Source organism: Vipera berus (assembly GCF_964194415.1).
Source record: "Vipera berus genome assembly, chromosome: 2".
In the NCBI taxonomy this organism is placed as follows: Eukaryota; Metazoa; Chordata; class Lepidosauria; order Squamata; family Viperidae; genus Vipera; species Vipera berus.
The window spans coordinates 126,839,929-126,863,347 of record NC_138203.1 but is presented as its reverse complement, the minus strand read 5'-3'; the positions used below and the strand labels follow the sequence as shown (position 1 = coordinate 126,863,347).

The 23,419-nt window shown below is 40.0% G+C and overlaps 1 protein-coding gene across 1 annotated transcript; it reads left to right on the top strand.

The window, feature by feature from the left end:
• Positions 1-9,846: 9,846 nt before the first annotated feature.
• Positions 9,847-10,812, top strand: LOC308662811 (olfactory receptor 10K1-like; the record flags this gene model as incomplete). Its single annotated transcript, XM_081318956.1, has 1 exon — positions 9,847-10,812. The coding sequence occupies one exon, from the start codon at positions 9,847-9,849 to the stop codon at positions 10,810-10,812; it is 966 nt and encodes a 321-aa protein (XP_081175082.1).
• Positions 10,813-23,419: the final 12,607 nt, after the last annotated feature.

Here is a 23,419-nt window from a genome sequence, read left to right as displayed (position 1 = left end):
CATGCCAGCTGCCAGGAGAAAATGATCTGACTATTTTTTCTTTAACCAAGAAGAAATGTTAAATAAATAACTGTTGCTTGGGGTTTTTTAATATTTCAATGCAATAGATTTTATTCTTGAGGCAATCTGAAACTTCTTGATTTTATCCATGCTTAGATCCCAGAGAATCTATTTGCATCCTGACTGTCAAGATTTGTATCTTCTTTCTTGGTATCTGTCTTACTGAATATATTTGAGAGAAATTATTTTACTTGTAATTGGGTAATAAACATTCTAAGGATCCATTTGTGCTAAATACTCAAATGGTAGTCTATTGTGCAGAAGCAACTAAGGTTGGAAGAGTAACAGTTTTTGAAAACTGGAGCTTAATTAGTAACTTGCGGTAAGTTGATTTCAGATATTGCAGCCTTGCACATCATTTAGGTGTGAGAATTTCTAAATCTGATGCTTCAGAACCAATTTTGAAGAGTAGCATTTTTAAAATCTAGATTGTTTAGAATAAAACTTTAGGAAATGACTATGAGACCATCAAAATTGTATTGGTCTAAGACTGTAATAAAATGACTGACTGAATCTTCATGAATTTTTGTTTGACTTTCCCCAACATTAAAAACCTTCCATTTTGTGTCAGGACTACATTTCCCCAAGTCCTCAGCCAATAAAACCATTAGCCAGGCTGGTTGCTGAAAGTTCTAATTCCAGCATGTATGGAAGGCATCATACTGAGAAGACAGATTTAAAGCAGTTATGCTCCTATTTATCTTTAAAATAACCCTTTTTAATCCACCTATAGAATACATTATTACTAGTTTCCATGATTTAGTGGCCATCCCAATTAATGAGATAGATATGCTTCCTTCCCTTGTTATTTTCTCTAGAAAAATACAGACTTCCCCCTCTATATATCATGCAATCTTTTTAAAAATAATGTGGGGATTGAGGCAGTGAAAAAAAAAGGAAGCAGAAAGGCTGAGACAGGAAAAAACCAAACAAGAGAAAAGGGATAGAGATGAGGCATGAAGTGGATTTTGGAGGGAAATGGGTTGAAGGTCCAGAAGCATAATTACTCATAAATGCACAGGTGCAGATGTTTTCAAAATTTTTCGGGCTATGGAACCAGTTCATTAAAAAAAAGCTCTAGTGATAAACTTTTCTTGTTTTTGCCTTTACTCTATCATAGAACTTCATCAAGTTCTCAGTGAATCCTAGGTTTCTACAGGACCTAGTTTAAACATTATGTGCCAATCATATTGCCCTAATTCTCAATAAACAATTCTCAGTAAATTCTTCATTTATTTTTTAAAAAATTATGTTGCTTGTTCATTTAAATTCTCAATTACCTTATTTTTCAGAGAGAAAGAGAGAGAGATGGAGGGAGGGAGGGAGAGAGAGAGAGGAGAGTGAGAGAGCATGCAATTTGTTCTGAGACAATGTACAATTGGTGATGCTAACCATAGCTGCCTTTGCTGCCAAGATGTCAAATCAATTTTTTTAGAATTTAAACCTGAAGAGAGTATATACAGTGTATTACATTGAATGTTTAGAAGTGGCTCTAAAAATCTATCATCCACAAGAGCAGATTAAAAAAAAATGAAGATGTTGGATTTCACCATACTATCTAAATTTTCCTCCTTTTGTACATATTGTCAATATTTCATACATATACTAAAGTCAGGGCGTTAATCATGCAGTCATGACCACCATCTCAACCTTTTCAACTGCAAAGTGTTGACCTTTGCTGTTAGTACCCTTTTTAACGCCTTGGTAAGACCACCCTTGGCATACTACATCCAGTTTTGGTCACCACAATATAAAAAAGGTGTTGAGACTCTGGAAAGAGTGCAGAGATGATTAGGGGGTTGGAGGCTAAAACATATGAAGAACAGTTGCAGGAATTGGGTATGTCTAGTCATTATGCCGCAGCCAGTGCTCCTAATGGTGAGTGGAATGGACACATGAGAGAGGGAGAGGGAATGGGAAAGGGAGAGGAAGAAGTAAGACTGCAGAAAACTGCATCCAATTTTGGTCACCATGTTATAAAAAGATATTGAAACTCTTGAAGGATTGCAAAGAAGAGCAACAAAGATGATTAGAGGGCTGGAGGCTAAAACATACGAAGAATGGTTTCAGGAATTGGGTTTGCCTAGTCTAGTGAAAAGAAGGACTGGGGTGACATGATAGCAGCACTCCAATATTTGAGGGGCTGCCACAAAGAAAAATGGGGTCAACCTATTTTCCAAAGCACCAGAAGGCAAGACAAAGAGCAATGGATGGAAACTAATCAAGGAGAGGAGCAACCTAGAATTAAGGAGAAATTTCCTTATAGTGAAAACAATTATCCAGTGGAACAGCTTGCCTTCAGAATAGCAATAGCAATAGCACTTAGACTTATGTACCACTTCACAGTGCTTTACAGCCCTCTCTAAGCAGTTTACAGAATCAGCCTATTGCCCACCAACAATCTGGGTCCTCATTTTACCGACCTTGGAAGGATGGAAGGCTGAGTCAGCCTTGAGCCGGTGAGACTCAAACTGTCGAACTGCTGGCAGTCAGCAGAAGGAGCCTGCAGTACTGCATTCTAACCACTGCACCACCAGAAGTTGTGGGTGCTCCACCACTGAAGGTTTTAAAGAAGAAATTGGACAGCCATTTGTCTGAAATGGTATAGGGTCTCCTGCTTGAACAGGGGGTTGGACTAGAAGGCCTACAAAGACCCTCCCAACTCTGTTATTCCATCCTGCCACCACTATTCCATCCTGTCCTATCCAGTAAATGACCATGATATTTATATAATCATAAATCACACCACATTTAGTTAATAATGATGATGATGATGATGGAAGGTACCTTGGAGGTCATCTAGTCCAACCCCCTGTTCAGGCAGGAAACCCTATACCATTTCAGACAAATGGCTGTAGCTCTTCCCAGGAACTTCTGGGCAGCTTAAATGCAATGGAGGCCCAATCAGCTACTTTCCTCCTCCACCCTCCTCCTTTTTAACTCACAGATTGTAGCTCTTCCCAGCAACCTCTGGGCAGTTTAAATGCAATGGAGGTCCAATCAGCAGGGCCTCGGCTACTTTCCTCCACCTAGGGGTTAAAACAACTGCTTAAGACGCAGTCGGCCCAGGTTCGAATCTCAGAAGGGTATGGCTGACTGATGAGAACATAAGAAGTTCGAAATGATCATTTCAGCCTCCCTAACATTCTTTATTAGCAATTTGAATAATTTACACACACACACACACACACACACATATATAATATATATATATATTTATATATATAAAATATTGTCTAGCTTTTTATATTTTTAGGCTCTTGATGTATCCTTTGTGCTTTTTATTGACTGTATCTCACTCTCTCTATGCTGGTCTATAATAGTGATAAAGATTTGAATTGAAGAAGTGCAGAGGAATGCCTGAAAGGTGTTGAAAGAAAGAGAGAATCTGTTGATGTAAGGAAAGAAAACCCAAAATCCATCATATTTTTCAGCTAAAATGCACTGAGTATCAGGTCTCAACCATGGATCTCCTCTATTCAAGTTTATTAAAAGAATTCCCTTTCAATTTCTGATGACAGTTGGAGCTAATAAGCATTTTCACTTTTAGCACTTTCTTTTCTGCCTTTGTTGTTTAAAGTATCTTGTATAAGAGGCTTTAAGAGGAGTGTCCTCAGAAGAACCAAAACCAGAAACTAGAGGCGCTACATTTGACTCCCATTCTTTGAAGAGAAAAACATTTTTTTAAAAAAAATAATAATACAAATCTTCACAATTCTATCATTTATGTTAATGGGGAGAAACTAATCCAGGATCAGTTAATGAACATTCTGGCTTTGTGGGATTTGAAGGTATTATGCACACTTCTTCCCACTCTTTACTTTTTTTGGGGGGGGGGGGGTTGGGGAGATAAATCTTTCAGCCTCACTCATTCTTATCTAGCTACATCAGGAAGCCCTCTGGGACTTTTGGAAAATTAGCACTTGGAGATCATCTCCACCTGGATCACAGTCCCTTAAATACATGTCACATATTTATAACTCTGCAGGAAATACCAACATGTTCTTCTGTATAGAGATGTGGCGCAGTTAAAATGCTGTGTTGCAGGTTGACTCTGCCCACAGCCAGGAGTTCGATCCTAACTGGCTCAAGGTAGACTCAGTCTTCCATCCTTCCAAGGTGGGTAAGATGAGGACCCAGATTGTTGGGGGCAGTATGCTGACTCTGTAAACTTCTCAGAGAGGGCTGTAAAGCATTATAGAGTGGTATATGAATCTAACTGCTATTGCTATTGCTATTTATGAACGGTCTGAGTTTAGAATGAGGAATACCTTCCTCCTATATTATCTCCAGGTTTATAACTTCTACCACAGTTAGTTTGGGAATGAGAAATGCACTCTATAGCTGCTAAAGTTTGATCAGTGGAATGATGAATCTTATTGGAGGAAAAAAATAAGTAAAAACAATCTGGTTTCTGACAGGCCAAAAAAAAAGTCAGGACTTCACCTTTTATATTATTTCTAGAATAGAGCAGAACATCTCTTTTCTCCTGAAAAAGCTGAGATAGTGGACTTTCCAGGCTGAGACGTCTTTTGCTTTCATTGTACAGAATAAGGTTAAGTGGACATTTCTCTCACCATACCTAATTTTCAATCAGTGGGTAGAGGAATTAAAACAGGGGAACTGGTGTTTATAGTGCAAAAGAGCATGGTAGTGAAGTTTTGCCATTGTACACAAACAACAATCGTGACCATAACCGTTGAGGATGTGAGTGAGAGGCACCATCACACAACGTGCCAATCACAAGGGGCAGTGAGGTAAAATGAGAACATTAGGAATTCTGTCTGTAAGTCCTCTTTATCTCTTACTCTGCCAACTCTTTATTTATGAGATTCAGGCATAAGATAATTTTCCTCCCAAGCCTTCTTTTTTACTCTTGAATGGTAATTAACTAAGTGCTGGATTTTCCACCTACCTCATCTCTTTCCTGTAAACAAAATGTCTTCCTGCTATACATGATAAAACCCTATTCAATGGTCTCTGCACAAGCTGGACCCTACTCTCCAGGAATAACATCTGTGACCTTGCCCCCCACTTATTTTTAGAGGGGGGAAAAACTGGAAAGGATTCCAATACTGTACTAGTGCTTGCTGTAATAAAGCAGTTAATGTGTGCCCATTGGCAATAACCAGTAACAGCTTCAGTGCTCTTTGTGTATAGTAGGATGATTAAGGTATAGTGTAATGGTTAAGGACTTGGGATTTGGATCATGGAGGTGATAAATTATATTTGGAGTAATCATAATTAATCTTGCATAATTAATCTTGCAGAGGTTGTTATTCCTGGCATAGAATTAGGAAAGGCCTTCCATATCAGTTGCTAGAGGAAAGGTATAAATATAATAAATACAGGAATTAACAAAAAAAGAGAAGAATAGGCATATTTAATTGTAAAAGATCAGAAGAATACACACAGGATTTTCAACCTAATCGTGCCATTTTCCTCAATATTTTCTGAAAGTGTTTTTCTCAACCTGGCACCCTACAGCCTTCTTCCCCAGCCAGCATGAATTGGAAGAGCTGTAGAAAATGGCAATTAATGTATTGTGAGGTTGGGAGAAGCTACTGTAAAATAAAACTGAAAAATGCAAACCAATACAAGACGGGCTCCGGCACACGTCCGAAAGCTTGGAAAACCTCAGGTCCCTGTGACCTACCTAGATTTGTTCCTGCAAAACTAATACAAAACTACTATAATTACTATGGTCTGCAGGTTTTCCAAGAGATTCTATTTTACATCGCTACTCATCCTTTAGGGAATATTTCTCCTATTCTCTGTGTAAGAAATCGGTGGGCTGGGAGCACCAGTTACTATTTTAGATCCAGCAATCTTATTTCTCTCTCTGTGTGTGTGCATGTGTGTGTGTGTATGGACAAAGCCATGTTTCTGATTCTTATTTCTTTTAATCATGGCAACAGTGCTTTTCTACATTTCCCTTCCAAAATGTATCATATAAACATTTAACTGAATTTTAATATTTTTATGGATTTGGGGAATGTTAATATGCAGAGTAACTTATGAATAGAGAAAACAAAGCAAGCAGCATGAATTTTGAGATAATTGGAGACGACACCTAAAGCAGACATAGGAGCTGGCAGCTCTGCTTAGAATCTGAAGGCAGAATACATGTATATGTTCATTTACACAAATAACAGAATAACAGAGTTGGAGAGGACTTTGAAGGTCTTCTAGTCCAACCCCATGCTTAAGCAGGACACCCTATATCTTTCCAGACAATTGCCTGTCCAGTCTCTTTTTTAAAAGCCTCCGGTGATGCAGCACCCACAACTTCTGAAGGCAAATCATCCCACTGGTTAATTGTCCTCACTGTTAGGAAATTTCTCCTTAGTCTTAGGTTGCTTTTCTCCTTGATTGTTTTTTGTCTTGCCTTCTGATGCTTTGGAAAATAGGTGGATTCCTCTTCCTTGTGGCAGCCCCTCAAATATTGGAACACAGCTCTCATGTCACACCTAGTCCTTCTTTTCGCTAGACTAGGCAAATCCAATTCTTGCAATCATTCGTTATATGTTTAGCCTCCAGCCCTCTCATAATCTTTGTTGCTCTTTTCTGCATTCTTTCCAGAATCTGAACATCTTTTTTATAATATGGTGACCAAAATTGAATGCAGTTTTCTTCTCCCTCTCCCTCTCCCTCTCTCATCTGTCTGTCTATTTCATCCACCGTTAGGACATTGGCTGTGGCATAATGATATCTTATAATGATATCCTATAATGATATCGCATAATGATATCCTATACTTTTCAACATAGTTCAGCTGTAAAGTTGATGATGGGAATCACATGACCAGGAGTAATTGCGACTGTTGTAACTTTGAAATGAGGTTGTAAGTAGTTTTTGTAAGGATAGAGGCATACCTTTGGTTGCTAAGCAACCACTTGTAAGTCTAGGACTACCAGTATTAAAAAAGAGTCTACAGCCAATCCTATTGTTTTTTGCACTAGAGTGGGTAACATGGTACCCTCCAGATTCTTTGATCTATAACTACCACATTATACTGCTGACTGGGAGAGAGTTTTTAGAGGACACTATGACTCCTCAGCTTTTGCACTTAACTTGTCTTATAAACCCCAAATTTGCTCTCAAATCTTGGATCTAAATTTGGAGGCTCGACCTCAGTTACATTTCTATATCCCAATGGTTCAACTTTCAGGCAACATTCTGAAATCAATATAATCTTTCCCACCTGTGTATCTTTCAGTAACTGCTTATGACTTCACCTGAAGGACTTTGAGAAACTCCAAACATTTTGTTCATTGCAAGGTAACCAAATCAGTTGGAAATATAATTTTTCTTGAAATGTCTATTAAAGCATTGCAGCATCTCATACAGGAAAGTGCTATGGTGATCCTGGAAAAAGGTTGAATATTTCTGAAGCAATGTCTACCATAGGATAAGATTTCATGCCACACGTAATTTGTATGGAACTCCTACAATGTTCATCCAGTTTAAGATGCGAGTCACAATTAAATGTCTTCTTTTACTTAGATATAGCATCAAGTTCAAACCTGCTTGAAAGCAGCATGCTGAAATGTCTGGATATGTTTTTTCTGGTACGAAGGACATTTGTATATTCATGGATGATGATTGCAGCAGTCAATAACTTTAGGAAGACTATGAATGCTCTGTTCAATGGTGTGCACTTATCAGATCAAAGCAATTAGCAAAAAAAACAACAAATCAAATTAATTTTTTTAAAGAAAGGCAGAATCCCTAAGTATGTTTACCAAAAATACTTCCCACTGGATTCAGTGGTTTTTATTTCAGAGTGATCATGGATGGGAATCTGTGCCCAAATTTCCAATCACCTAAACTTTTAATCTCTTGTAAGACTTTTAAAGACTGCTTCGACTTGCCCTCATCCTTTGCAAGTGGTCATGGAATACAGATATTTGCTGATGTGGCAATGAGCCCAATGCTTTCAAAAAGAAGGATGTGCAAATATTCAAGCTATAGACTGATTGGTGTATCTCTGTCTGTCCAATCATCCTTCCATCGATCCATCAACCCATCATCTATTGTTTCCTTGCTATAGTCAAAGAAAGGCCTATATATCCTACAGTATTAACAGTGGAAATTTGTTAGGTGCTACTGTTACAGAGAGAGATAGGCACAGAAATAGTAAAATTGAAAGCATGATGGGGAAGGGGCAGATTTTATGTAAGTACTGTAAATTAAAAGGAATCTAAGTACTAAAAGCAGGTAAACATCTACTACCTTGAGGATGAAGGTTCGTTCTCCGGGTTTGTAAGTTGGGGCTTGGAGAATGAACCTTCACCCTCACCCTACACCCGAGCTACAGATGTTTGCCGCTACTGCAAATCTATTACCTTCTTCCACGGTGGCCAGCCCTCTGACCCCCATTAACTAACAAGTTTTCAGACCGGCTGTGGTACCATTGGATCTATGAAAGAAGAATCTGTCTGGGTAAAAGTAGTTTTTGTTGCGGAAAGTTTTGACTTAATTTTTGAGACTAAGAATATCCTTTGCTTTCTTTAGATGGGATAGTAACTGTCAATTTAGGCAGCTGATTAATATGCTTATTTGTGTTCATTTGTATGCTATTCATACAATGACGACCTTTCTTTGGTTGCTTCAAGTCTATTTTGACTCCTGGTGTCTGCCCTGGTCAAATTCCTGCAATTTCTTGGCAAGATTTTGGAAGTGGTTTGCCATTGCCCACTCCCTACAGCCGAGGGAGAGTGATTCACCCAGGATCACCTAGCTGGCTTCATGCCCAAGATAGGAGTAGAACTCACATCCCCTAATTCTAAACTGATGCATTAACTCCTACACCAAACTGGTTTTCTAATGATAACTTAAGACATCTTTATTTTATCCAGTTATCTATTTGTAAGCAAACATGATTGCCCATCTTGGGGAATGAAAGGAATGGATTCTACAACTGATTGTTACCCACTCTGTACATTTCAGTTCCTTCTGCCATGAAAGGAATGCAGATCAAGATTTCTGAGGGCCTGTTAATGAATGGGGACATATATGTGAGGTGTGTTTTTTGTTTTTTATTTGTTTTGTTTTTTTGGTGCTGCCTGTAATTCTACACTGGAAGATATGTTGGTTACTGTTCAAGGAGAGAAGCAACTAAGGAGAACTTTCCTGACAGTTAGAACAGCTAATCAGAGGAACAACCTGTCTCCAGAAGTTGTGGATGCTCCAACACTGGAAGTTTTTAAGAAGAGACTGGACAACCATTTTTTTCTGAAATGGTTTAGAGTTTCCTGCCTGAGCAGGGCGTTGGATGCATAGATGACCACCAATGTACCTTCCAACTGTTATTCTGTTATACATGTAGTCCTGTTTTTTAAAAAAAACACAAGCAAAACAACTTAACATGCTTAAAAAGCCCTATAGATCTATGTAAAGGCAATTGAAAAGGTAAGTGACAAACAGGTTTTAAATCCCTCTGATGCTGAGGAACAAATATAAACATTCCTGGTAGCAGACATATTTACATCATTGTTTATTTTTATTTTTTGCTAATAACAATCATATATTCTTATGACCCGCTAGGTGGCAATATTAACTCAATCATGGCTGATCACCAAAAGCTAAGCCTTTGGACTAAGAAAAGACTAGGAGAATACCACTGCAGAGCAGAGATGATACGGAACTGGGAAAGAATTCCCAGTGGGAAAGAATTCACATTTATATTGTTGCTAAGAAAACATGCCCATTAGTAGAAACTGAGTGCAATGTGAAGGAGAATTTGCATTCTAAGAATATCAGCTTCCAACCTCAAGATCTAGGATGGAGATGCACAGACAGAATAACAGCACGGAGGATAATTTTATAATCCTTGGATTCAATACTAGTAGAACTTTAAAGTTTGTACTTTTCGCTTTGTTCCTTCTAATGCACCTCCTCACCCTCTCAGGACACCTAGCCATTGTGGTCCTCACTTTAATTGATCCTGCCCTCCACATCCCCATGTATTTCTTCCTGCGCAACCTGTCTTTCACTGAGGTCTGTTACACTCTGGTCATTGTGCCTCAAATGCTTGCCAACTTCTTGGACAAGAGCAGGAGTGTATCCTTGACAGCCTGTGCAGCACAGATGTACTTCTTCATTGCCTTTGGGGGCGCTGAATGCTTTCTATTGGCTTTGATGGCCTATGATAGATACATGGCCATATGCAACCCATTGCGCTACACTCTCGTCATGAACAAGAATCTCTGCAAAAAACTTTTGGCGATAGCCTTCATCAGTGGATTCACAATTTCACTGGGACTCACCACTTTGATTTTCAGTCTTCCCTTTTGCAGTTCACGTAATATTAACCACTTCTTCTGTGACATCCCACCATTGCTGTTCCTGGCATGCAACGACACACACGACAAAGAAGTGGCTGTGTTCCTTGTCTGTACAATGAATTTACTCATTCCATTCTTGCTCATTCTGATTTCCTATATCTTTATTGCCCATTCCATCCTCATGATCAAGTGTGCTGAAGGCCGGAAAAAGGCCTTCTCCACCTGTGCCGCTCACTTGATTGCGGCCATCCTCCACTATGGCTGTGCCATCTTTATCTACATCCGTCCTAAGGCTAGCTACTCCCTGAATGAAGACAAATTGGTCTCTTTGATCTACACCAATGTGACACCTATGATGTACCCCGTGATTTACAGCCTTCGTAATAAGGAAGTCAAAGGTGCATTGAAGAGACTATGGGGAAAGAAATTTATTTCCATGGAAAACAAACAGATGAGACATTGACATGCCAGCTGCCAGGAGAAAATGATCTGACTATTTTTTCTTTAACCAAGAAGAAATGTTAAATAAATAACTGTTGCTTGGGTTTTTTTAATATTTCAATGCAATAGATTTTATTCTTGAGGCAATCTGAAACTTCTTGATTTTATCCATGCTTAGATCCCAGAGAATCTATTTGCATCCTGACTGTCAAGATTTGTATCTTCTTTCTTGGTATCTGTCTTACTGAATATATTTGAGAGAAATTATTTTACTTGTAATTGGGTAATAAACATTCTAAGGATCCATTTGTGCTAAATACTCAAATGGTAGTCTATTGTGCAGAAGCAACTAAGGTTGGAAGAGTAACAGTTTTTGAAAACTGGAGCTTAATTAGTAACTTGCGGTAAGTTGATTTCAGATATTGCAGCCTTGCACATCATTTAGGTGTGAGAATTTCTAAATCTGATGCTTCAGAACCAATTTTGAAGAGTAGCATTTTTAAAATCTAGATTGTTTAGAATAAAACTTTAGGAAATGACTATGAGACCATCAAAATTGTATTGGTCTAAGACTGTAATAAAATGACTGACTGAATCTTCATGAATTTTTGTTTGACTTTACCCAACATTAAAAACCTTCCATTTTGTGTCAGGACTACATTTCCCCAAGTCCTCAGCCAATAAAACCATTAGCCAGGCTGGTTGCTGAAAGTTCTAATTCCAGCATGTATGGAAGGCATCATACTGAAAAGACAGATTTAAAGCAGTTATGCTCCTATTTATCTTTAAAATAACCCTTTTTAATCCACCTATAGAATACATTATTACTAGTTTCCAGTGGCGTAGCGTGGGGGGTGCAGGGGGGGCCGGCCGCACCGGGCGCAACTTCTGGGGGGGGCGCGCTCGACGGCGCCGGGATCCGGCAGGGCGGAGGCACCAGAGCCCCAGCCGGGAAGGGCCTGACGCCCCACGGCGCGCCACACACACACACACACACACAAACACACAACCACACAGCGTGACTCCTCCTTCGGGCCGCTCCGCCTTCGCTCCGGCGCTGGACGGAAGCCTTATCTCCCTCCTCCCCCCCCCGCAAAGGAGAAGGCGGCTCCTGAGCGTGCACAGAGCGCGGCCCTCCTGCAAGCCCGGGGCTCCGCTGCGGAGGCTCTCCCAAGGCGCTCCCGGGGTTGCCAAAGGCGGGGGGGCGCGGCGGGGCTTGAAAGAGGGTGGATTTCCCGCGGGGGGAGGATCGCTGCAGCGTCTCTCCGGGGGTCCCTGCTCTGGAACGAAAGCTGCGTCGGCAGGTTGCCGATCCAACCGTGCATCGGCGATCGGGACCGCCCCCCCCGACACACGTCGCCAGCAGCGAGAGTTTCTAGCCAGGCCGGCGAATCTTTGGGGTGAGGTGCCAAAGAGAAGGAGGCGGCTTGGCTTGGATAAGCAGCGTCTGGGCAGAAAATAGGTCGGGCGCCGCAGCAAGTATGAATTCCTGGGGTTCAGCCTAAGCAGGCAAAGCTGCAGGGTGGGTTGGTTGGCTTTTCCGGCTTTGGAATAACCTTGGGAATCTGAGGCATTGTAAGTTGGAAGTCATTGTTTGTCGCCTAACATGTTGGGTCAACCCCACGCCACATGCTAAGCCATAAACCGTGGTTGGTATCCAGGGTTTAGGACAAGATGGAGAAAACTAGCCAATTGTGGGATCATAAATCTTGATGAAGCCCATCATCGCTCCATGTGATGTATGCACTCAATCTACAAACGTAGTCCAAGCCTATTCACATCTGTTGTAAGGTCATTCTCTCGTGGGGTTTATCCTGACGTCCACTAAGAGTGGAACAAACATGCCCCATTAACCATTTTCAACGCCATGTCCTCTCTTTGTCTCATCCTAAATCACAGCTGAGGCACCTTAAAGTTGCCTTGTTTCAGTGTTAAACTAGCATTTTCCCTCTTCTCCAGAGACCCTTTTTTGCCTTGAACCTAACTCAGGGGTAGGCAACCTTGGCTCTTTTATGACTCATGGACTTCACCTCCCAGAATTCCTGAGCTAGTGGAAGAGACTCGAGTGCTAAAAACCACAGGTTAGGGGGCGCAAATTACTTGCCTTGCCCCGGGTGCTGACAACCCACACTACGCCACTGCTAGTTTCCATGATTTAGTGGCCATCCCAATTAATGAGATAGATATGCTTCCTTCCCTTGTTATTTTCTCTAGAAAAATACAGACTTCCCCCTCTATATATCATGCAATCTTTTTAAAAATAATGTGGGGATTGAGGCAGTGAAAAAAAAAAGGAAGCAGAAAGGCTGAGACAGGAAAAAACCAAACAAGAGAAAAGGGATAGAGAGGAGGCATGAAGTGGATTTTGGAGGGAAATGGGTTGAAGGTCCAGAAGCATAATTACTCAGAAATGCACAGGTGCAGATGTTTTCAAAATTTTTCGGGCTATGGAACCAGTTCATTAAAAAAAAAGCTCTAGTGATAAACTTTTCTTGTTTTTGCCTTTACTCTATCATAGAACTTCATCAAGTTCTCAGTGAATCCTAGGTTTCTACAGGACCTAGTTTTAAACATTATGTGCCAATCATATTGCCGTAATTCTCAATAAACAATTCTCAGTAAATTCTTCATTTATTTTTTAAAAAATTATGTTGCTTGTTCATTTAAATTCTCAATTACCTTATTTTTCAGAGAGAAAGAGAGAGAGAGAGGGAGGGAGGGAGGGAGAGAGAGAGAGGAGAGAGTGAAAGAGCATGCAATTTGTTCTGAGACAATGTACAATTGGTGATGCTAACCATAGCTGCCTTTGCTGCCAAGATGTCAAATCAATTTTTCAGAATTTAAACCTGAAGAGAGTATATACAGTGTATTACATTGAATGTTTAGAAGTGGCTCTAAAAATCTATCATCCACAAGAGCAGATTAAAAAAATGAAGATGTTGGATTTCACCATACTATCTAAATCTTCCTCCTTTTGTACATATTGTCAATATTTCATACATATACTAAAATCAGGGCGTTAATCATGCAGTCATGACCACCATCTCAACCTTTTCAACTGCAAAGTGTTGACCTTTGCTGTTAGTACCCTTTATAACGCCTTGGTAAGACCACCCTTGGCATACTACATCCAGTTTTGGTCACCACAATATAAAAAAGGTGTTGAGACTCTGGAAAGAGTGCAGAGATGATTAGGGGGTTGGAGGCTAAAACATATGAAGAACAGTTGCAGGAATTGGGTATGTCTAGTCATTATGCCGCAGCCAGTGCTCCTAATGGTGAGTGGAATGGACACATGAGAGAGGGAGAGGGAATGGGAAAGGGAGAGGAAGACGTAAGACTGCAGAAAACTGCATCCAATTTTGGTCACCATGTTATAAAAAAGATATTGAAACTCTTGAAGGATTGCAAAGAAGAGCAACAAAGATGATTAGAGGGCTGGAGGCTAAAAGATACGAAGAACGGTTGCAGGAATTGGGTTTGCCTAGTCTAGTGAAAGGAAGGACTGGGGTGACATGATAGCAGCACTCCAATATTTGAGGGGCTGCCACAAAGAAGAGCGGGGTCAACCTATTTTCCAAAGCACCAGAAGGCAAGACAAAGAGCAATGGATGGAAACTAATCAAGGAGAGGAGCAACCTAGAATTAAGGAGAAATTTCCTTATAGTGAAAACAATTATCCAGTGGAACAGCTTGCCTTCAGAATAGCAACAGCAATAGCACTTAGACTTATGTACCACTTCACAGTGATTTACAGCCCTCTCTAAGCAGTTTACAGAATCAGCCTATTGCCCACCAACAATCTGGGTCCTCATTTTACCGACCTTGGAAGGATGGAAGGCTGAGTCAGCCTTGAGCCGGTGAGACTCGAACTGTCGAACTGCTGGCAGCTGGCAGTCAGCAGAAGGAGCCTGCAGTACTGCATTCTAACCACTGCACCACCAGAAGTTGTGGGTGCTCCACCACTGAAGGTTTTAAAGAAGAAATTGGACAGCCATTTGTCTGAAATGGTATAGGGTCTCCTGCTTGAACAGGGGGTTGGACTAGAAGGCCTACAAAGACCCTCCCAACTCTGTTATTCCATCCTGCCACTAGGAACTACAGAGGTCCTATCCAGTAAATGACCATGATATTTATATAATCATAAATCACACCACATTTAGTTAATGATGATGATGATGATGATGATGGAAGGTACCTTGGAGATCATCTAGTCCAACCCCCTGTTCAGGCAGGAAACCCTATACCATTTCAGACAAATGGCTGTAGCTCGTCCCAGGAACTTCTGGGCAGCTTAAATGCAATGGAGGCCCAATCAGCTACTTTCCTCCTCCACCCTCCTCCTTTTTAACTCACAGATTGTAGCTCTTCCCAGCAACCTCTGGGCAGTTTAAATGCAATGGAGGTCCAATCAGCAGGGCCTCGGCTACTTTCCTCCACCTAGGGGTTAAAACAACTGCTTAAGATGCAGTCGGCCCAGGTTCAAATCTCAGAAGGGTATGGCTGACTGATGAGAACATAAGAAGTTCGAAATGATCATTTCAGCCTCCCTAACATTCTTTTTTTTTATTGAAAAGTTTTAAAATACATTTTATCTTTAACAATCCCCCCTCCCCCTCCCCTACCTATCCCTCCCTACCCCTCTCCCCCTTTCCCCCCTCCCCCCCCGACTTCCCAGAGCTAAGTACAGGGTATAAAAACAAAGAGTAATCATAAGCATCCATATGCTACCAACAATAAATTCTTAAATCTATCACTCTCTAGCTCATATAAGATAACTACAAGCAATAGTAATATTTCATATAGCCTCCCTAACATTCTTTATTAGCAATTTGAATAATTTACACACACACATATATATAAAATATTATATATCTATATCTATATCTATATCTATATCTATATCTATATCTATATCTATATCTATATCTATATCTATATCTATATCTATATCTATATCTATATCTATATCTATATCTATATCTATATCTATATCTATATCTATCTATCTATCTATCTATCTATAGATATAGATATAGATATAGATATAGATATAGATATAGATATAGATATAGATATAGATATAGATATAGATATAGATATAGATATAGATATAGATATAGATATAGATATATAAAATATCGTCTAGCTTTTTATATTTTTAGGCTCTTGATGTATCCTTTGTGCTTTTTATTGACTGTATCTCACTCTCTCTATGCTGGTCTATAACAGTGATAAAGATTTGAATTGAAGAAGTGCAGAGGAATGCCTGAAAGGTGTTGAAAGAAAGAGGGGATCTGTTGATGTAAGGAAAGAAAACCCAAAATCCATCATATTTTTCAGCTAAAATGCACTGAGTATCAGGTCTCAACCATGGATCTCCTCTATTCAAGTTTATTAAAAGAATTCCCTTTCAATTTCTGATGAAAGTTGGAGCTAATAAGCATTTTCACTTTTAGCACTTTCTTTTTTGCCTTTGTTGTTTAAAGTATCTTGTATAAGAGGCTTTAAGAGGAGTGTCCTTCTCAGAAGAACCAAAACCAGAAACTAGAGGGGCTACATTTGACTCCCATTCTTTGAAGAGAAAAACATTTTTTTAAAAAAAATAATAATACAAATCTTCACAATTCTATCATTTATGTTAATGGGGAGAAACTAATCCAGGATCAGTTAATGAACATTCTGGCTTTGTGGGATTTGAAGGTATTATGCACACTTCTTCCCACTCTTTACTTTTGGGGGGGGGGTGGGTTGGGGAGATAAATCTTTCAGCCTCACTCATTCTTATCTAGCTACATCAGGAAGCCCTCTGGGACTTTTGGAAAATTAGCACTTGGAGATCATCTCCACCTGGATCACAGTCCCTTAAATACATGTCACATATTTATAACTCTGCAGGAAATACCAACATGTTCTTCTGTATAGAGATGTGGTGCAGTTAAAATGCTGTGTTGCAGGTTGACTCTGCCCACAGCCAGGAGTTCGATCCTAACTGGCTCAAGGTAGACTCAGTCTTCCATCCTTCCAAGGTGGGTAAGATGAGGACCCAGATTGTTGGGGGCAGTATGCTGACTCTGTAAACTTCTCAGAGAGGGCTGTAAAGCATTATAGAGTGGTATATGAATCTAACTGCTATTGCTATTGCTATTTATGAACGGTCTGAGTTTAGAATGAGGAATACCTTCCTCCTATATTATCTCCAGGTTTATAACTTCTACCACAGTTAGTTTGGGCATGAGAAATGCACTCTATAGCTGCTAAAGTTTGATCAGTGGAATGATGAATCTTATTGGAGGAAAAAAATAAGTAAAAATAATCTGGTTTCTGACAGGCCAAAAAATAAATAAATGTCAGGACTTCACCTTTTATATTATTTCTAGAATAGAGCAGAACATCTCTTTTCTCCTGGAAAAGCTGAGATAGTGGACTTTCCAGGCTGAGACATCTTTTGCTTTCATCGTACAGAATAAGGTTAAGTGGACATTTCTCTCACCATACCTAATTTTCAATCAGTGGGTAGAGGAATTAAAACAGAGGAACTGGTGTTTATAGTGCAAAAGAGCATGGTAGTGAAGTTTTGCCATTCTACACAAACAACAATCGTGACCATAACCGTTGAGGATGTAAGTGAGAGGCACCATCACACAACGTGCCAATCACAAGGGGCAGTGAGGTAAAATGAGAACATTAGGAATTCTGTCTGTAAGTCCTCTTTATCTCTTACTCTGCCAACTCTTTATTTATGAGATTCAGGCATAAGATAATTTTCTTCCCAAGCCTTCTTTTTTACTCTTGAATGGTAATTAACTAAATTATCTTTGGAGTAATCTTAATTAATCTTGCATAATTAATCTTGCAGAGGTTGTTATTCCTGGCATAGAATTAGGAAAGGCCTTCCATATCAGTTGCTAGAGGAAAGGTATAAATATAATAAATACAGGAATTAACAAAAAAGAGAGAAGAATAGGCATATTTAATTGTAAAAGATCAGAAGAATACACACAGGATTTTCAACCTAATCATGCCATTTTCCTCAATATTTTCTGAAAGTGTTTTTCTCAACCTGGCACCCTACAGCCTTCTTCTCCAGCCAGCAGGAATTGGAAGAGCTGTAGAAAATGGCAATTAATGTATTGTGAGGGTGCTAGGTGGGGAGGAGCTACTGTAAAATAAAACTGAAAAATGCAAACCAATACAAGATGGGCTCCGGCACAAGTCCAAAAGCTTGGAAAACCTCAGGTCCCTGTGACCTACCTAGATTTGTTCCTGCAAAACGAATACAAAACTACTACAATTACTATGGTCTGCAGGTTTTCCAAGAGATTCTATTTTACATCCCTACTCATCCTTTAGGGAATATTTCTCCTATTCTCTGTGTAAGAAATCGGTGGGCTGGAAGCACCAGTTACTATTTTAGATCCAGCAATTTTATTTCTCTCTCTGTGTGTGCATGTGTATGTGTATGGACAAAGCCATGTTTCTGATTCTTATTTCTTTTAATCATGGCAACAGTGCTTTTCTACATTTCCCTTCCAAAATGTATCATATAAACATTTAACTGAATTTTAATAAGGATATTTTTATGGATTTGGGGAATGTTGATATGCAGAGTAACTTATGAATAGAGAAAACAAAGCAAGCAGCATGAATTTTGAGATAATTGGAGACGACACCTAAAGCACACATAGGAGCTGGCAGCACTGCTTAGAATCTGAAGGCAGAATACATGTTCATTTACACAAATAACAGAATAACAGAGTTGGAGGGGACTTTGAAGGTCTTCTAGTCCAACCCCATGCTTAAGCAGGACACCCTATATCTTTCCAGACAATTGCCTGTCCAGTCTCTTTTTTAAAAGCCTCCAGTGATGCAGCACCCACAACTTCTGAAGGCAAATCATCCCACTGGTTAATTGTCCTCACTGTTAGGAAATTTCTCCTTAGTCTTAGGTTGCTTTTCTCCTTGATTGTTTTTTGTCTTGCCTTCTGGTGCTTTGGAAAATAGGTGGATTCCTCTTCCTTGTGGCAGCCCCTCAAATATTGGAACACTGCTCTCATGTCACACCTAGTCCTTCTTTTCGCTAGACTAGGCAAATCCAATTCTTGCAATCATTCGTTATATGTTTAGCCTCCAGCCCTCTCATAAACTTTGTTGCTCTTTTCTGCATTCTTTCCAGAATCTGTACATCTTTTTTATAATATGGTGACCAAAATTGAATGCAGTTTTCTTCTCCCTCTCCCTCTCCCTCTCTCATCTGTCTGTCTATTCCATCCACCGTTAGGAGATTGGCTGTGGCATAATAATATCTATCCTATACTTTTCAACATAGTTCAGCTGTAAAGTTGATGATGGGATCACATGACCAGGAGTAATTGCGACTGTTGTAACTTTGAAATGAGGTTGTAAGTAGTTTTTGTAAGGATAGAGGCATAACTTTGGTTGCTAAGCAACCACTTGTAAGTCTAGGACTACCAGCATTAAAAAAGAGTCTACAGCCAATCCTATTGTTTTTTGCACTAGAGTGGGTAACATGTTACCCTCCAGATTCTTTGATCTATAACTACCACATTATACTGCTGACTGGGAGAGAGTTTTTAGAGGACACTATGACTCCTCAGCTTTTGCACTTAACGTGTCTTATAAACCCCAAATTTGCTCTCAAATCTTGGATCTTAATTTGGACGCTCGACCTCAGTTACATTTCTATATCCCAATGGTTCAACTTTCAGGCAACATTCTGAAACCAATATAATCTTTCCCACCTGTGTATCTTTCAGTAACTGCTTATGACTTCACCTGAAGGACTTTGAGAAACTCCAAACATTTTGTTCATTGCAAGGTAACCAAATCAGTTGGGAATATATTTTTTCTTGAAATGTCTATTAAAGCATTGCAGCATCTCATACAGGAAAGTGCTATGGTGATCCTGGAAAAAGGTTGGATATTTCTGAAGCAATGTCTACCATAGGATAAGATTTCATGCCACACATAACTTGTATGGAACTCCTACAATGTTCATCCAGTTTAAGATGCAAGTCACAATTAAATGTCTTCTTTTACTTAGATATGGCATCAAGTTCAAACCTGCTTGAAAGCAGCATGCTGAAATGTCTGGATATGTTTTTTTCTGGTATGAAGGACATTTGTATATTCATGGATGATGATTGCAGCAGTCAATAACTTTAGGAAGACTATGAATGCTCTGTTCAATGGTGTGCACTTATCAGATCAAAGCAATTAGCAAAAAAAAAAAACACCAAATCAAATTAATTTTTTTAAAAGAAAGGCAGAATCCCTAAGTATCTTTACCAAAAATACTTCCCACTGGATTCAGTGGTTTTTATTTCAGAGTGATCATGGATGGGAATCTGTGCCCAAATTTCCAATCACCTAAACTTTTAATCTCTTGTAAGACTTTTAAAGACTGCTTCGACTTGCCCTCATCCTTTGCAAGTGGTCATGGAATACAGATATTTGCCAATGTGGCAATGAGCCCAATGCTTTCAAAAAGAAGGATGCGCAAATATTCAAGCTATAGACTGATTGGTGTATCTCTGTCTGTCCAATCATCCTTCCATCGATCCATCAACCCATCATCTATTGTTTCCTTGCTATAGTCAAAGAAAGGCCTATATATCCTACAGTATTAACAGTGGAAATTTGTTAGGTGCTACTGTTACAGAGAGAGATAGGCACAGAAATAGTAAAATTGAAAGCATGATGGGGAAAGGGCAGATTTTATGTAAGTACTGTAAATTAAAAGGAATCTAAGTACTAAAAGCAGGTAAACATCTACTACCTTGAGGATGAAGGTTCATTCTCCGGGTTTGTAAGTTGGGGCTTGGAGAATGAACCTTCACCCTCACCCTACACCCGAGCTACAGATGTTTGCCGCCACTGCAAATCTATTACCTTCTTCCACGGTGGCCAGCCCTCTGACCCCCATTAACTAAGAAGTTTTCAGACCGGCTGTGGTACCATTGGATCCATGAAAGAAGAATCTGTCTGGGTAAAAGTAGTTTTTGTTGCGGAATGTTTTGACTTAATTTTTGAGACTAAGAATATCCTTTGCTTTCTTTAGATGGGATAGTAACTGTCAATTTAGGCAGCTGATTAATATGCTTATTTGTGTTCATTTGTATGCTATTCATACAATGACGACCTTTCTTTGGTTGCTTCAAGTCTATTTTGACTCCTGGTGTCTGCCCTGGTCAAATTCCTGCAATTTCTTGGCAAGATTTTGGAAGTGGTTTGCCATTGCCCACTCCCTACAGCCGAGGGAGAGTGATTCACCCAGGATCACCTAGCTGGCTTCATGCCCAATATAGGAGTAGAACTCACATCCCCCTAATTCTAAACTGATGCATTAACTCCTACACCAAACTGGTTCTCTAATGATACCTTAAGACATCCTTATTTTATCCAGTTATCTATTTGTAAGCAAACATGATTGCCCATCTTGGGGAATGAAAGGAATGGATTCTACAACTGATTGTTACCCACTCTGTACACCTCAGTTCCTTCTGCCATGAAAGAAATGCAGATCAAGATTTCTGAGGGCCTGTTAATGAATGGGGACATATATGTGAGGTGTTTTTTTTGTTTTGTTTTTTTGGTGCTGCCTGTAATTCTACACTGGAAGATATGTTGGTTACTGTTCAAGGAGAGAAGCAACTAAGGAGAACTTTCCTGACAGTTAGAACAGCTAATCAGAGGAACAACCTGTCTCCAGAAGTTGTGGATGCTCCAACACTGGAAGTTTTTAAGAAGAGACTGGACAACCATTTTTTTCTGAAATGGTTTAGAGTTTCCTGCCTGAGCAGGGGGTTGGACTAGATGACCACCAATGTACCTTCCAACTGTTATTCTGTTATACATGTAGTCCTGTTTTTTAAAAAAACACAAGCAAAACAACTTTACATGCTTAAAAAGCCCTATTTGTTGTTGTTGTTGTTAGTTGTGAAGTCGTGTCCGACCCATCACGACCCTATGGACAATGTTCCTCCAGGCCTTCCTGTCCTCTACCATCTTCTGGAGTCCATTTAAGCTCACGCCTACTGCTTCAGTGACTCCATCCAGCCACCTCATTCTCTGTTGTCCCCTTCTTCTATTGCCCTCAATCTTTCCCAGCATTAGGCTCTTCTCCAGTGAGTCCTTCCTTCTCATTAGGTGGCCAAAGTATTTGAGTTTTAGCTTCAGGATCTGGCCTTCTAAAGAGCAGTCAGGGTTGATCTCCTCTAGGACTGACCGGTTTGATCGCCTTGCAGTCCAAGGGACTCGCAGGAGTCTTCTCCAGCCCAATAGTTCAAAGGCCTCAATTCTTTGGCGCTCAGCCTTTCTTATGGTCCAGCTTTCACTGCCATACATTGCAACTGGGAAGACCATAGCCTTGACTATACGCATTTTTGTTGACAGGGTGATGTCCATGCTTTTTAGTGTGCTGCTAGATTTGCCATGGCTTTCCTCCCAAGGAGCAAGCATCTTTTAATTTCTTGGCTACAGTCCCCATCTGCAGTGATCTTGGAGCCCAGGAAAATAAAATCTGTCACTACCTCCATTTCTTCCCCATCTATTTGCCAGGAATTGAGAGGGCCAGATGCCATGATCTTGGTTTTCTTAATGTTTAGTTTCAACCCAACTTTTGCATCTCTCCTTCTTCACCCGCAACAAGAGGCTCTTTAGTTCCTCTTCACTTTCTGCCATTAGAGTGGTATCATCCGCATATCTTAGGTTGTTGATGTTTCTTCTGGCAATCTTAATTCCAACTTTTGATTCATCTAGCCCTGCCTTTCTCATGATGTGCTCTGCATATAAGTTAAATAGGCAGGGCGACAGTATACAGCCTTGCCGGACTCCTTTCCCAATTTTGAACCAATCAGTGGTTCCGTGTCCAGTTCTCACTGTTGCTTCTTGACCCGCATATAGGTTTCTCAAGAGACAAATAAGATGGTCTGGTACTCCCATCTCTTTAAGAACTTGCCACAGTTTGTTATGATCCACACAATCAAAGGCTTTAGCATAGTCAATGAAGCAGAAGTAGATGTTTTTCTGGAACTCTCTAGCTTTCTCCATGATCCAGCGTATGTTGGCAATTTGATCTCTAGTTCCTCTGCCTCTTCGAAATCCTGCCTGTACTTCTGGTAGTTCTCGATCCACATACTGCTGGAGTCTAGCTTGTAGGATTTTAAGCATAACTTTACTAGCATGAGAAATGAGTGCAATGGTGCGATAGTTTGAACATTCTTTGGCACTGCCTTTCTTTGGAATTGGAATGTAAACTGATCTTTTCCAATCCTGTGGCCACTGTTGAGTTTTCCAAATTTGCTGGCAAATTGAGTGTTGCACTTTTACTGCATCGTCTTTTAAGATTTTGAATACCCAGCTGAAATACTGTCACCTCCACTAGCTTTGTTGTTGCTCAGCTTTTCTAAGGCCCACTTCACTTCACATTCTAGGATGTCTGGCTCGAGGTCAGTGACCACCTCATTGTGATTATCAGGGACGTTAAGCTCATTCTTGTATAGTTCTTCTGTGTAATTTTGCCACCTCTTCTTAATCTCTTCTGCCTCTGTTAGGTCCCTGCCATTTTGGTCCTTTATCATGCCCATTTTTGCATGAAACGTTCCTTT